The sequence below is a fragment of the Vanacampus margaritifer genome, chromosome 5 (assembly GCF_051991255.1).
Source record: "Vanacampus margaritifer isolate UIUO_Vmar chromosome 5, RoL_Vmar_1.0, whole genome shotgun sequence".
In the NCBI taxonomy this organism is placed as follows: domain Eukaryota; kingdom Metazoa; phylum Chordata; class Actinopteri; order Syngnathiformes; family Syngnathidae; genus Vanacampus; species Vanacampus margaritifer.
In genome coordinates this window covers 15,865,832-15,880,703 of record NC_135436.1, presented here as the reverse complement: position 1 = coordinate 15,880,703, position 14,872 = coordinate 15,865,832, and the positions used below count along the sequence as shown (strand labels likewise).

The window sequence follows — 14,872 nt, the reverse complement described above, 5'->3', positions numbered from 1 at the left end:
GGAGTACCCGGTGAAAACCCACGCAAGCACGGGGAGAACATGCAAACTCCACCCAGGAAGGCCGAAGCCTGGACTCGATCTCACGTCCTCAGCACTGGGAGGCGGACGTGCTAACCAGTCAGCCACCGTGCTGCCAATAATAATAATAACAATAGTAATAATAATAATGCATCAGATTTATAAAGCGTTTTTTTGGGGCACTCAAAGATGCTTCACAGTGTTTGCATTATTCGTGCGCTCACACATTCACACTGTGGTGGCGGTAAGCTACTTAAGTAGCCACAGCATGTATGTGTGTGTGCATGTGTGTGTGTGTCCTGTCACTGAATGTATAGTGAAAAGTTTCTGCTTGGGGATTTAACTTTTGGTTACCAAATATGGTTCCATGTCCTATGCGTTTACATTTGATACATATCCATTTGGGAGGGATGAAAAACCCTGTAAACAATATTACTCCTCCAAATGCATACTATGCCATCACTACTTTGTCCGTTTGGTAACACACTTTCACTTCTACTCTAGCTTTTTGTCACATTTGTGGGGTTTTTGTGGGGTTTAAAAAAATAAATAAAATCATTATAATAATATGTTTGATGCACCCCAACTAGCCTGAACACGGTTTTCAGATTATTATTGGGTTTGTTTGCGGAGTTTCAATTCAGCATCAAAATCAATCCATTTTTCATTCATCTCAGGGGGCGGCCATTTTTCCACTTACTGTCGACTGAAAATGACATCACAGTTGCTCGGGGCTCAAGTAATGATCAATCATAGCGAACCTGTTTTCTGAGTGTGGTCATGTGACGTTTGCAATCTGAGCCATGATTGGTAGTTACCTGAGCCTTGAGCAACTGTGATGTCATTTTTAGTTGACAGACAGTGGCAGGTAATTTTTGCTGCTTAGTTCATGTTCCACAAACACAATATTAATCAGAATGCCGTGTTTAGACTAGTGGAGGCACATAAAACATATTATTCTAAATAATATTTGTTACTTTAAAGGGGAAGTCAACCTTAAACATTTCTTGACAATAATATGTTATATGTATGTACATATATTATACATATGTATATGTATGTTATATTTTTAACCTAATTCTGGTCACTTAATTCTGCCTGTTAGCGAGAGCCACCGCATTGTGATAACTTAGATTGATGTTTCTGCATTTGGCAATTTATTATTATATTATATTATTAGTATGGGATTTTTTTAAATAGGTTTTAGGTGAACTAATGAATACACACACACTTGCACGCACGCACACACACACGCACGTACACATTCTCACCCACATACAAAAAAAAAAAAAATAAAAATATATATATATATATATATAAAATATAAAAATATATATTTAAAAAAAAGGAGAGCAATGATGACATGTCAAATCGAATGAACAATACTGAGCTCTCCAGAAAAAGAAGGGAAAAAAAATAAAAAATAAAAAAATAAAATAAAATAAATAATATGTTATATGTGACCTCACTAGTCTAAACATAACCTTCTGATTGATATTACATGTATGAAATATGAGTTATGAAGCAAAATCCAGCCGTTTTTATCCATCTCAGGGGACGGCCATTTTGCTACTTGCTGTTGACTGAAGATGACATCACATTTGCGCAGGGCTCAGGCAATGACCAATCAGACCTCACCTGTTTTCTGAAGCTGAGCTGTGATTAGTGAGACTTGAGCAACATTGATGTCATCTTCAGTCGACAGAAAGTGGCAAAATGGCCGCCCCGAGATGGATAAAAATGGCTGGATTTTGCTTCATAACTCATATTCCACAAATGTAATATTAATAAGAATGTCATGTTTAGATTAGTGAGGTCACATATAACTTATTGTGAAAAAATTGTTTAAAGTTGAATTCCGCTTTAAGGACTTTTAGCTGGTTGATTTGATTTTAAAACCCATGAAAGCAGCCCCAACAAACAACGATCCCTCTATTTGAACACACCTTCAGTGATCGATCAGTACACGCAGCTTGGTTGCCATGCACCATCTACTATCACAGGAAACCCTCAACAAGCGCCGCAGGTGTGGGCGTAGTATTATTGTGACCAACTGAGCACCAAACAACTAGTTTATGGTCCATTGACGAGTCACTTTGATCTTTGTCCCAATGTATCTTGGCAACCAGGTATTTCCAATACCTGGGATTTTTGTGTATTGCAGGTCGTGCCACCGCCGAACATGCAGTGAACACTTGCAATTGGCAGATGCGGAGTGGAGGGTGGGCGGGTGACAGGGCAGAGGGAGGCTCATGAAGCAGCAAAGGAGAGCAGAGAAGCAGATGAGCAGAGAGGGCAAGGAAATGTTGGCGGGGCTGCACTACTGAAATGTCACTTGCTCCATATTGAGGTTCGTGTGCTATTTGAACCGCAGTTCAGGACAGAGATCAGTGCAGAGGCTGCTTCAGCATTTTGTATCACAAGACTGCTTGGTTTGTGCTCAGAGCCAACACAAACGATGCAGAGGAGGCACTCATCGGGTATCATGGGATGCCACCTGGACAATTCACATCCTGCCAAGCAGGTAGAGTGTTTGCTTGTTGACGTGAAGACTTTCCGGATAGTTTTTGCATGCATGTGTTGGAAATCAGAAAGCCATTGAATCAGTAATGGAGAGATGGGACAACTTGAAGCGATGTCTAAATTAAGCTTGATACAGCCTAGTTTTTAGGTCAATTACGTGCACAGCTTTTGGCGTTCGTAGGCTAGAGAGTGAAACGACTGTTGAGAGATTTAGTGGCACTATTATTATTTCATGACCACCATGTTCCTTTAATAAAATTGGCTGTATTAGTTTTTAATGCTATCTTGTCCTCAGGGAACACAATTACACTGCATGACTGAGTTGTAGTAACAATCTTGAATCCTAGCTTCAATTTCCCCTCAGGTGATCAGAAAAGGATTGTCTTAACCATTTACTCTAGTCTTAAAACATCAAAAGAATGTCAAAATGACCCAGGAAACTCAACACACACCAAGCTTGATTTCATTCGCAAACAGACACATGTTTCGTCAGCATCAACAAATCAATATTTACACTCGCTCCGACTTAATTGCCCTGCAACTGTGATCTTTACAGTCTTGCAATCGTGTGTAACTCTGCAGTCTTTCTCAAGCATCCAGAACAGGAACGTGGCCTTTGGCGTGTGTTGTTGACTTTCGCTCCTGAGGCATGCATTTTTAAAGACAGGAGGATGATGGCATTATACAGTTACCAAATATTTCATTGGCTACACCTGCATCTTTTTTATAACAGAAGATGATAATTATTATTATTATTATTATTATTATTATTATTATTATTATTATTAAAATTATTATAAATTATTCCAATCCAAAATTAAATTGAGCATTGTTATTACGAACAGAATGATTAATGCAACATTTATACTGCATTTGATGACATTATACAGGTGTACCTTAAGTCGTGACATTCTTTCTAATGCACTAATGAAACCTACTAAAACAGAATGTATAGTTAATGTAGCTTACATTGTGGTAAAGCTCAGCTGCCCTGCTCAAATGAGCTGCTCCCGTTTTCACTTGAGTGACCACAGGCTGCCTTTGGACTCGGCTCCTCTCCCTTTCTATCATTCTCTCTTTCTCTTTGCTTTATCTCTCTTCTCTCACCATCTGCCTTTATGCCTGATCTGCCTACATATCTTCTTCCTGTCTCAGGAGAAGACTGGGGGGATGGGGGTTAAAGCGGGAAAACTGAAATAGCAAGATATGGGGAGGAGAAGGGGGAGGAGTCAGAACCAAGAGGGATTCAACATTGTCATGCTTCTGGACGCAGAGTGAGCAGAGGCACATTTTGTTTGATGTGATGAAGTATATGTGGGGATATTTGGGTTTGAATGCTGGCTTTAATTAGCTTGGCTTGAATGTTCTCCCATGTGCTTCCTCCCACATTCCAAAAGCATGCAGGTGAATTGGAGACTGAATTATCCATAGGTGTGCTTGTGAGTTGAAATGGTTGTTTAATTGACTGGTCATAATGTGGACAAACTAAATAATGAATGGATAGATAAAATAGTTATGGATGGAATGCATGACACAAGGTTGTATGTGCTGCCACCTGTACACAAAATGTCATAAAATATCTTATGAGAAACTAATCTAAATATCATAATGCAGTATTGAGACTGGACTACGGTAAATAGTTTGGGTTTCTTACTGCTCTATGTGTTTGTACACAGTTCAATTTCCAACAATTTCCTCTGGGAAAGGATTTAAATAAAATGGAAATCAACCTTAAACATTTCTTGACAATAATGTTTATGACCTCACCAGTCTAAACATTATATTCTGATTAATATTACGTTTGTGGAATATGTGGTATGAAGCAAAATCCAGCAGTTTTTATCCATCTTAAGGGGCGGCCATTTTGCCACTTGCCGTCGACTGAAGATGACATCAATGTTGTGAAAGGCTCAGGCAATGACCAATCACAGCTCACCTGTTTTCTGAAGCTGCACTGTGATTGGTTGTTACCTGAGATCTGAGCAACTGTGATGTCATCATCAGTCGACAGCAAGTGGCAAAATGGCCGCCCCCTGAGATGGATAAAAAAAGGCTGGATTTTGCTGCTTAACTCATATTCCACAAACGCAATAATAACCAGAATACTGTATTTAGACTAGTGGGACTGCATAGAACATATTATTGTCAAACATAGTTTTGGGGGTTGACTTCCCCTTTAACTTGTCCCGTGACTTCATCCCACGTATAGAATTTTTTTCTATTAATATGTGTTGTTGGCGCTTATGTAGGCTGTATTTTGGGATCCTCATGGTTGTAGAGTTCACCTTTCAGTCATCACTTTTGTCAATAGTTTAGTTTAATCTCACATTTGTATCGAGATGTAGAGTAGAAAGATGTGTCTTGACACAATATCATCATGGTTGACTTCAGTACTCTGTGGCTATTGTAGAATTAAAAAGAAAAGAGAGCTTGCTCACTGATATCTTTGTATACCAGCAACTTCAGTATAGGGTTAATTCAGTTCGATGTCTTCTTATTCCATGGACACTATTTTAATTCGTCATTCTTTGGAATCTAATCTTGCTGGATTCAACTACGTCAATTGACATGATTGCCTCTGTTGTACTGTGGCTTGTATTTCTGTTCATGTCCCGCCTTTCTGCACGGTTGGCCTGCACGTGTTGCAACCTCGTCTGTATGTGAAGTGGCACAGCAGCATGACTTGGACAAATTACATTGTCTCAGAAGATGCACATTTAGACAGTGGATTATTTCTTGGTTGCTTGTAGTTAGTATGCCGTTTCAGTTACTTGCACATAGATTATCATATGTTTTAGGGCTAATTTGAATACAGAGAATTAACATGAATTACCCAAAAGGCATCTTCTGGAACTTCGCGCTCGAGGTGTTTTGAAAGTGAATGATTTTTAGTAACAGACTTTCTGATAATAAAAAAAAAGTTTAATTGGTTGTGCGCACTTGAAAAAGATAATTATTTTAAATCTTAAGTTTTCACCATTCATGTATTGTTTCATAAGGTCTTTCATTATAGTGTATGCACATCAGTTATCAAGTAGGCTAGATTCCACATTGTGTGTGTGTGTGTGTGTGCGTGTGCGTGCGTGCGTGCGTGCTGTTAAATCTGCTGTTTTGCATCCACTTTTGATTTAGGGCCTGCTGCACACCAAGTGACCTGGCCAAACACAACTAAACTGTTGAGCAGTGTGTGGGCTTCTGTAACTAGTTTTCATGAGTGGCTGATGGTCAACCATTTGTTATTCTGTGATTGGTAAATGGTGTTGCATCAAAAACAGCAAGTCTTATTATGGGATCTTTCACAGCAAAATTTCATTTGATTTGTACTGTAAGTGTGGAGTGTCTCTGTCGCCTAAATACAAGGGCAGTCAATGAGTGTGATGGTCAACAGTTTCTCAAACATCCACATTATCTCCTTTATTCCTGCCCTGTTTCCTCTCTTTTGTATTAGCGACAGCGGCTTGGCCAGGGCAATCCGCTTCTTCCTTGCTATGTGTTTGTGGTTCAATAAAACAGTAATACAATACAATATATGTGGCACCTCAAATAGCTGTTTCCCCATAAGAACACCGTTGTAACAAGTTGGTATATGTTCGAGGGTCAATTGCCAGGTGTTTCAGGTGTGAGTCACAGACTGTAATTTGCTTGCGATTGTCAGTAACTTTCAACCACGTTGTTGCTGTGCAAGCGTGTCTAACGCGTTGACTGACACTTCCCCTGCCGGCTTTTATGCCGGAACGAATCAATTACCTTTCCTTTGCCTTGCTATATCACTATGGTGTTACCGGCACATTATTTATGCCACACTGAAATCACCTGCAAATGTTTTACATGCAATAAGTTGTACTATAAATCATGTAACAAAACATGAAATATGCTGTTTAAGTATTTTGTATTGCTTTTAATTCAGTTAATTGATTATTGTTTTTATGTGTTATTTTATTTTCTGTAAAGAACTTCAATCAGTCAAAATATTGTCTCGTTACAAAAAAAAGAGTCCTGAATTCCAAGGTCGAACATTCTAATTGGCTCCCTCAAAAACACACACACGCGCGCAACCTTCCCCTGTCACCACAGAGAGAGTCCATTACTGCCAGGTAATGGGTAAATGTCACAATAGCAGGATGTCATAAAGCTCTGGAGTGGTCTAATGGGTTTTGTTCAGGTTGAGGTGACACGTGCACACTCCCACACGCACTTGTGCCGTCACGCGCTCTTCCAGGAAACAATCTCCCAACATGTTTGATGGGGGCGTTTACTCCTCAACAAACATGTTTGAAGAGTTAACGCAATTTGTGTTAGGAAGCACATTATGAGAATCATCTGTCACTTTTGTTTGACAACAGAGTGGCCATTGTTGCTGGTGTTATCTTTCATGCCTCACAATTCTTCAGGGTTAAGGTCAGACCCAGGCAAATATGTTGCAAAGTTGTAAAAAGTTTTTAATTGGCAGTTTCGAACATCCATTCTGATATTTCGGTGAAAACAAGCCTGTGGCTAGCATACAAACCAGGCAGATTGTTATACTAGTTAAATGACATTTCATTTTGAAATAAAAATAATCCTCACAAATTAAATGACGATTCAAAGTTCAATGCTTTTTCAAGTTAAGTTTGAGTTAACGCTGCATTCGAGGAAAGTGGGAAGTCGGATTGATCGCACTTGGAATGTCCCGCTTCTGACCTCAAAGCATTCGAGACAAATATAAACAACAAAATGGCTAATTATGATACATTTGTTTGTTGTTCTGGTTACCGCACAGTCCAAATCACATTGGGGTACCTGAGGTTGCTTACTTGGAATAACTAAATCAATGCCATAATAAATACAAAGATAAATATGTTTACAATTGTATAAATTATGTTTTGCTATTCACAGTCTGTGTCTCTATTGTCGAGTGGCGTCAGCGGGTTGGTGATGTCGGAGTCCTTTTTTTTCTTCAGTTCAAATGGGCATTCCCTTGCACACTTCCTGGTTTGAAAAGTCCGACTTCCCACCTTCATCTTGTCCTCGAATGCAGCATTAGAACACCATTTTGACTTGTGACGCAATTTTGATGTAAGCTCGGAATGGTCAATACACTTAAAGGTGCATTTTTGGAGGTTCAGAGATGCCCACCTGGTCGCTCCTCTTAACTCACTCCACTAGTTTTGCACAATACACTTTGTAAATAGAAACATAGGGCACATAACACACTCCTTGGGGGGTTGGGGTAGGGTGGAGACACCGTCTTCGCCCTGCAACTCCCCTCCAATTTTAATGCACCCCACAACTAGGAGGGGGCAGGTGAGTCGGGGTGGGGAGAATGCAATATTAAGCAGTGCTGCAGCCCCCCATCTGTACCCCCGCCACCAGGCCAGGCCAGGGGTTGGAGGGGGGGGGGGGGGTTGCGGCTTGTTGGGGATGGGGGAACGGGTGGTTGGGTGGGGGGTGCTGCGAGGGGCGGGGCGGCGGTTGTGGTTGGGGGAGGGGCATCGTGGGAGGAGCGGGGGCTGTGGGCCAGTGGGGTGCCTGGTGGGCGTTCTGCTGCGTTGGGCTTGGGGCGCGGGGCGCGGGCCGTGTTGAGGTGGGGGGTGCTCCGGGCTCCTGGGTTTGCTCTCCGGCTATTAGCCCTGTCCTGGCCGGGGAAGACGGCTCCCTTCTTTGGTGGAGGTTTTCATGCATGCCAGATCCGCCACACCAACATCTACCAAAATTCAAACACAATCTGCTTCGTCCTCTGGTCACTGAATCGGTGGAGGCTGATGTCTGCGGATCTCACTCGGCTTCATCTATCCTTCCTTCCTTTCTTCAGTCTTTCCTTTGGTCTCTTGAGGTCTGGTGAAAAACCCTGTGGGTAGTTGATGGTGTCTGGTCGGTGCTGGATTTCACTTTTCTTTGATCCTTCCTCCGGTCTCATGACAACTTCACGACTCTAGCGGGATTCTGAAGTCTTTGGTTTAGTATGATGACATGTTGAATCAGTAAGATTATCGACTGAACAATACTGTGCTCTCTCTAAAAGAAAAAAGAAAAAAAAGGTAATCACCCATCATAGTCAGGATGATACCACCACTGACTCTTTTTGAGCCAGGAAAAAACCTTGTATGTGCTGTATTGGCACACAACTACCTCTGTAATATGACTTCAAGATGTTCACCTACTTGAACAGGGGCAGCGAGGGGACAATGCCTAGGAGATTGGAAAATCCAGTCATCTAAATTTCTGCTATGCCAGAAATTAATCAGATGTTAGAAGGACTAGTCGGGAGCTGTCAGTCCTTCCTTGTTGCACCATGTACTGTACACTGCAGGGCTGTACATTTAAACTTGGTCACAGATACAAGCAGAGTATCAAAGGAAGAGGTTGCTGGCAGTCGCCAAGCAAAGTTGCCTAGGGGTGAGGCAGATGGGTGAGCCAAGGCTGATAAAAGCGTCACGTGGGCTCATTCGCTTCATGTGTTGCCTCATTGGTGGTGAAAAGGAAAGAGAGAACAGAAAACATCTGGTCTGGTTGGAAGATCTTCATTTAGCATCCATTGGTAACCATTCAATATTACTGAAAATTACAATTAACATGATAAACACAGAGAAAACAGCAAGCCTGATTAGGTGCACATATAGTGGTACATTGACCCAGCCCTCCCATTAAAAATGCTAAAAATGGTAAAATATTCATATAAAAACATGGTAAAAGAATACAGCGTAATTTAGCCAAGTCACACACAGTATAGTACATTCATATGTTGATGTGTGCCCTTAAGGGGTGTGGCCTATTGAATGACGTCGGGGACTGCAGTCCGTCAGACTGGTGGTGCTGCTAGTTCAGTGTTAGCCTCTGCTCCGTGATCCTTGCAAGTGTGTTCATTTTTGTTAGCTCTGTGTATGACTGTTAATGCTGTTCAATAAATAGTTGAAACTGCATCTGCAACTATGGCTGTGCTCCCCCCCCCCCCCCTTCACTTGAGGAGAAACCTATCTGAAGCTCGCCTAGAACTCAAAAGCTCTCGACTAAAAAAACTTGTAAATTGGGGCACTCTTAAGGTAATGTCAATGAGAATAAGCGGTATTGAATATGGATAGAGATGTATGTGTATGTTCCTACATGTATTGGGAATATTGATTAAAAAGAGCTGATTAGCATTTGTTGACATTAACAAAGAACTCCATTACAAAACCATACAAGGTTGACCTTTGACATAGACAAGCATTTGGTCTTATCAGCCAATGAGTGACTGCTAAATTTAGATGAGAGAAAGTAGCATAGCAGTGGAGACCGTTCTTCAGCTTTCAGTGCTGTTTTGTTTTGATCGTCAATGTTCTTCCGTTGTTTGTTAGCATTCAAAAATATTTACATGATAAGTGTGAATCAATTTAATTAGGGTGACCACATGTTCCGGCATGGGGCAGTGCTGGTTTTGAGCTTTTTACTCATGTCCCACCCAGCATCCCGTTTTTTGTTTTTTCCAAGCCAGTTGTTAAGGCCATGTGTATGTCAATCATACAGTTGTCATAGTGATTCACACGATAAGCCAATCCAAAAGTAATTTAACTGCTAAATTCCTTCCTATTTACTTTCACATTCATGTTAGCATGCTCATTCTCATCTGCATCTAATCGCTAGTAGGCGTGTTTGGTCAAACCAGAATTAGAATTACTTCCTGCCCCTATAATGCTGCGGTCAGACCCAACGCAAGCTAAGCTTTTCTAGCGGCATATTTCCAATGAAAAAAATGAGCAAAAAAGGTTATATAATGGTGAGTGTATTGTGTTGTTTAGCGCTGTTGAACTATCAACCAAGATAGCATTTAGCATTAGCTTAAGTAGTAACACAACCACCCTTTACCAGATTGACTAGCAATTAGATTTGTTACAAATAGTTCCTGGTGAGAATTATAAAAAAAAACATAACAAAGTGCCCTGCGATTGGCTGGCAACCAGTTCAGGGTGTACCCTGCCTCCTGCCCGAAGCCAGCTGGGATAGGCTCCAGCGCCCCATGCGACCCTTGTGAGGACAAGCGGTTAAGACAATAGATGGATGGATAACAACAAAGTGTGGTGTTTTTTGGTGAGCTGGAACAGATGAATGGCATTTAAATTAAATAATTCAAGGTATCGCTGTATACTTAAGACTGATTTTTCAATGAGTGACGTCTGCTTCAGGCTTTACTGTAATTTAGATCTACAATCCATATGCACAGAATACACAAGCGTATTCCACAAACGTCATCATTCTCCCAAAGCTAGTGCGTGCGTCACTGTGGTGTGACACTTTTGTATTGCACAAGAATATGCAAGCACGGCTGACCGACTTTCCTTCTTTTGTCTTCTCTTCACAAGTCGTCGGGTACGAGTGTGGTGGTGGACATCGCAGTGATGGGTGAGGCCCATGGATTGATATCAGACTTGCTGGCAGACCCCTCGCTGCCCCCTAACACCTGCAGCTCTCTGAAGGCTGTCAGCAGCCTCCTCAGCACCCAGATTATCCTCCAGCCACTTCATCGGCCCCACGTGCCACCAGTCACACACGCCTGCTCCGATTCAGAGGACGGGCCTGACAAAGTAGAAAGACTGGCCATTCCAAAGGTGAGTGTTTTTTCCCCTCTTTCTTCTCCATGTCTGTGTCCCCCCTGCTGCCCAAACTATGAAAGTGCAAACAAAACACTTATTTAGCAGTTACTGTATTTCATCAAAATTTGTATAGTCTATTATTAACTTTTTCAACAGTATCCTCAACTCTGAATCAGCCCTATTTTTGTGCCCAGCACAATTCTAGCGAAAGTGCAGCTGTGTACAAGGGTGGAGTTTTCTTTCTTTTGGTATTTAGTCTGCCTGCGCTCCGGTCAAATCCACCGAAATCTCGTTATATCGCCTACGCCACAACTTAGACCTGCTTTTATCTGGTCTAATGTCTAGTTTACTTTCTGTTACACAATTGTAAGGTGCGTTAGGGGCTTGTTAAAGAAAACGCCGGGACGCCCAGAAAGAGCAACACAGTCTGCCAAATGCTCAAACATGATAAACTAGACTCAGTTTTTTTCCCGCCCATTACATGTCACAGAAGTCAATGGTGACACTTTTACACCAAAAATCTGTCCCAGGCTATGCCAGTAGTAACACAATGTAACCTTGTGCGAGCAAACCATGAATTTATTTTCTTTACCACATATCTTAGCGTCCTATAGGTTGAGCTTCCTACGACCGTTAAAGTATGAAAGTTGTGGAGTCTGTGTGCAATTTTTTTTCAAGAGACCCAAATCAGTTTTTCAATTCAATTCAATTTTCACGAACACACACCCAAAATGCACATTAGCACCGACACAAATGTCAACAACAACATGGACGTAACCGATAATAACACCTACTTAAAATAATCATTTACATACAGTACAAAGTACAAAGTTTGGACACACACATACACATCTCATTCAATGTGTTTGTGTTATTCGCATTAATATTTCCATTGTAAATTCTCACTGCAGGCATCAAAACTAAGAAAGAACACACATGTGGAGTAATGTACTACAAAAAAGGTGAAATAACTGAAACTGTTTTAGACTCTAATTTCTTCAAAATAGCCATTGAAGAAACTAGAATATAAAACATGTTTTCAATTATTTCATCTTTTTTTTTTAAGTACATAACTCCACCAGCCCATTCATAGTTTTGATGCCGTCAGTGAGAATCTACAATGTAAATAATCATGAAAATAATGAAAATGCATTACATGAGAAGGTGTGTCCAAACGTTTGGCCTGTACTGTACATATTGTGCATGTTTTTGGATTGTAGGAAGAAGCCAAGTATCCACAGAGAACACAAACATACTGAAAACACGAAAACTCCACACGCCCACTCTCCCCCCCGAATGAAGAAAAAAACCTTGTTGTTTGTTGCTATATAAATCACAATGCATATGTCAGCCCCTCTTCGCTGACGTAGCAATGAGCTGTAATGCAACTAAACAATGATGCACATGCCTCTGAAGGGCTTTTGAATGTTTTACAAGGCCAGCGCTTCAAAATGTATGCAGGCACTTTAGGTGGCAAGGAAACTAAATAAAGCGTATGATGCAAGGCAAGAACGGCCTACCAGGAAAGTAGCTTTAACATTGCATGAGCGCACACAAACATGAAGCTCAATGAAAGGCTGCTTAGTTTTGGCTTACTGAGAAGATATGTGGGTTCTCATTTAGCAACGTGAAAATTGATAATCAAGGTCGCTACTGCTGTTTTGTTGAATGAAACAGTGTTCTGAGGAGAAAGCTTGGTTAGCTTGATTTAGCTTCCTTGACTTTTTGCAATAGGATAATGTTTTTTTGGGCTTCTGCGACTGGCTGGCAACCACTCTACAATGAACACCGACTCAGTCAGCAAGCATAGGCTAGTGCTCACCCATGACCTTTACGCTGGGAAATGGTAGCGAAGGCAGGATAGAAAATGGATGATTGGATGGCCGTTCTGGGCTTTTACAATAATGACTCTATGAAATGTGTTACAGACCAGTGTTCCATATTCATTTAACACATAAAACACAACCTTCGTTTACATTTGCAAATGTAATACATTTTTAGGTAATCCTATGAGAAGTTTTAGAGTTGTATTTTGCAGAAATTTTTAGTTGAACTCTCGGATGTACCAGCATTTGAGTGTTCAACCTTTGAGGTTTTGCTGTACTTGTGTTTTCTGCATTGGCAGCGTCTAAGGCGAAGCCTCCCCCCCGGGTTGTTGCGGAGAATCTCATCAACGTGGACCACGACCACGTCAGCCACTGGGATGCCTGCCATAGAGCCTGGGCCTGTGCGAAGGAACCGCTCGGCTAGCATCAAATACACCACAGAAAGGTATTGCTAATATTACGTGTAATTTTGGGATGGGCTTATTGATTTATCTTCTTTCTTTTTCCCCTCATTAATGCAGCGAATCATGGAGAAACTCCGTTATGACAACCATCTCAAAAAGCCGCTCCATGTCCGCCTCCTGTGCTGCGTCCATCACATTGAACCACTTCTACAGCAAACCGCTTGGAAGACCAGGTGGGTGAAAACATCAAGATACATTGACCGGGACCTACATTGTCATCCCAAATGTATTAAGTGTGTCAACCTCTCCTTCAGGTTTCACCCACTCCAACATATCACCTCTGGGCTCTCCATGTTCATCACCCCCTGTCCAGGGTACTCCCGTCTCCAGCCCAACTATCAAGACATGTTTAGTTCAGCTTCCTGAGATTGCCGGGCCGCTGGCAGATCAGGCCCCTGGCTGTGTGGTCTCTAAGAGTCACCACCGAGCCTTAACACACAGCCAGAGCGCTCCAAGCTCCACCACCCCTCACTGGAGACCCCCATCACTCTGTAGCAGGTAAATTCTGATTCACACAACAGTATTATCACAATTTGTTACCTCTATTGTCTTCCAAAAGTAGTGGAACAGCAGGGTTGGGAGGGTAACAAGTTACCTGTTAAAAAAATGTAGTTAGTAACGTAATCCAAGTACCATAATATTAAAGTAATGTAACTAGATTACTTTTGGATTACTCCAATATTGAGTATGCTCATGAAGACAAAATAAAAATAAATATCACCACAATATATATTCTATACAATGTGCCCCTGCCATTTGCGGGTGATAGGGACCCGGGCAGCCTACAAATAGAAAAATCCTAGTGTAATTAAAAAGCATGTAGGCAGATACGACAAGAGATACAAATTCCAGCTTTTATATCTGTTGCATCGGATACACAATTTAGAATGCAACACCTTTTGTTTGAACCCACTCATTTTCATGTGAGCAAAAATATTTAAAAATGTGATTGGCAGGTCTCTTTTGTTGCGCTGAATAATATCCACAGATTAGGGCAGGGGTTCTTCATCTTGTTGGAGGTACTAAAACCTATGCGCAGATGGAACCCAGGGGCAGCAGATACAACGAAAACAGCAGTGGCCCCAGAATTTAACCCTGTGGGACGCCATACGTTCCGTTTATGTACATGTGAATTTATATTGCACATATTTGTCCGACCACTTGATTTTTTTGCTCGATAGAGTTAGTATCAAGGGATTATAATAAAGAAATCACACAATGTACCATCACAACAGCCACAAGTTGACTACTGAGCGCACCAAATTCCCTGCAGCACTGATAGGCCATGCAATGTAGCATGATCCCCTGCAGCCAATGATGGCCAAGCTGGGCGTACCATAAAGAATCATTTGAGTCGTGTGTGTTGACCTCTGCCAAACACCTGAGACTGACTCACTTAACCCCTTGGGTTCAATCGAACCCTGGGTAAGAACCACTGGATTAGAGTTTTACCTGTGAAGATTAAATGTATACCAGTTAGCGGTGTCATCAACAG

The 14,872-nt window shown here is 41.5% G+C and overlaps 1 protein-coding gene across 3 annotated transcripts in view; it reads left to right on the top strand.

Annotated features, from left to right (window-relative positions):
* Positions 1-14,872, top strand: part of LOC144052210 (cGMP-inhibited 3',5'-cyclic phosphodiesterase 3A-like) — a 49,070-nt gene that overhangs the window by 17,127 nt on the left and 17,071 nt on the right. For all 3 annotated transcript variants that reach the window (XM_077566095.1, XM_077566094.1, XM_077566093.1), the window contains exons 2-5: positions 10,857-11,102; positions 13,213-13,358; positions 13,435-13,550; positions 13,632-13,875. In XM_077566095.1, coding sequence (XP_077422221.1) covers positions 10,857-11,102; positions 13,213-13,358; positions 13,435-13,550; positions 13,632-13,875 — 752 coding nt within the window. The remainder of the gene's footprint in view (positions 1-10,856; positions 11,103-13,212; positions 13,359-13,434; positions 13,551-13,631; positions 13,876-14,872) is intronic.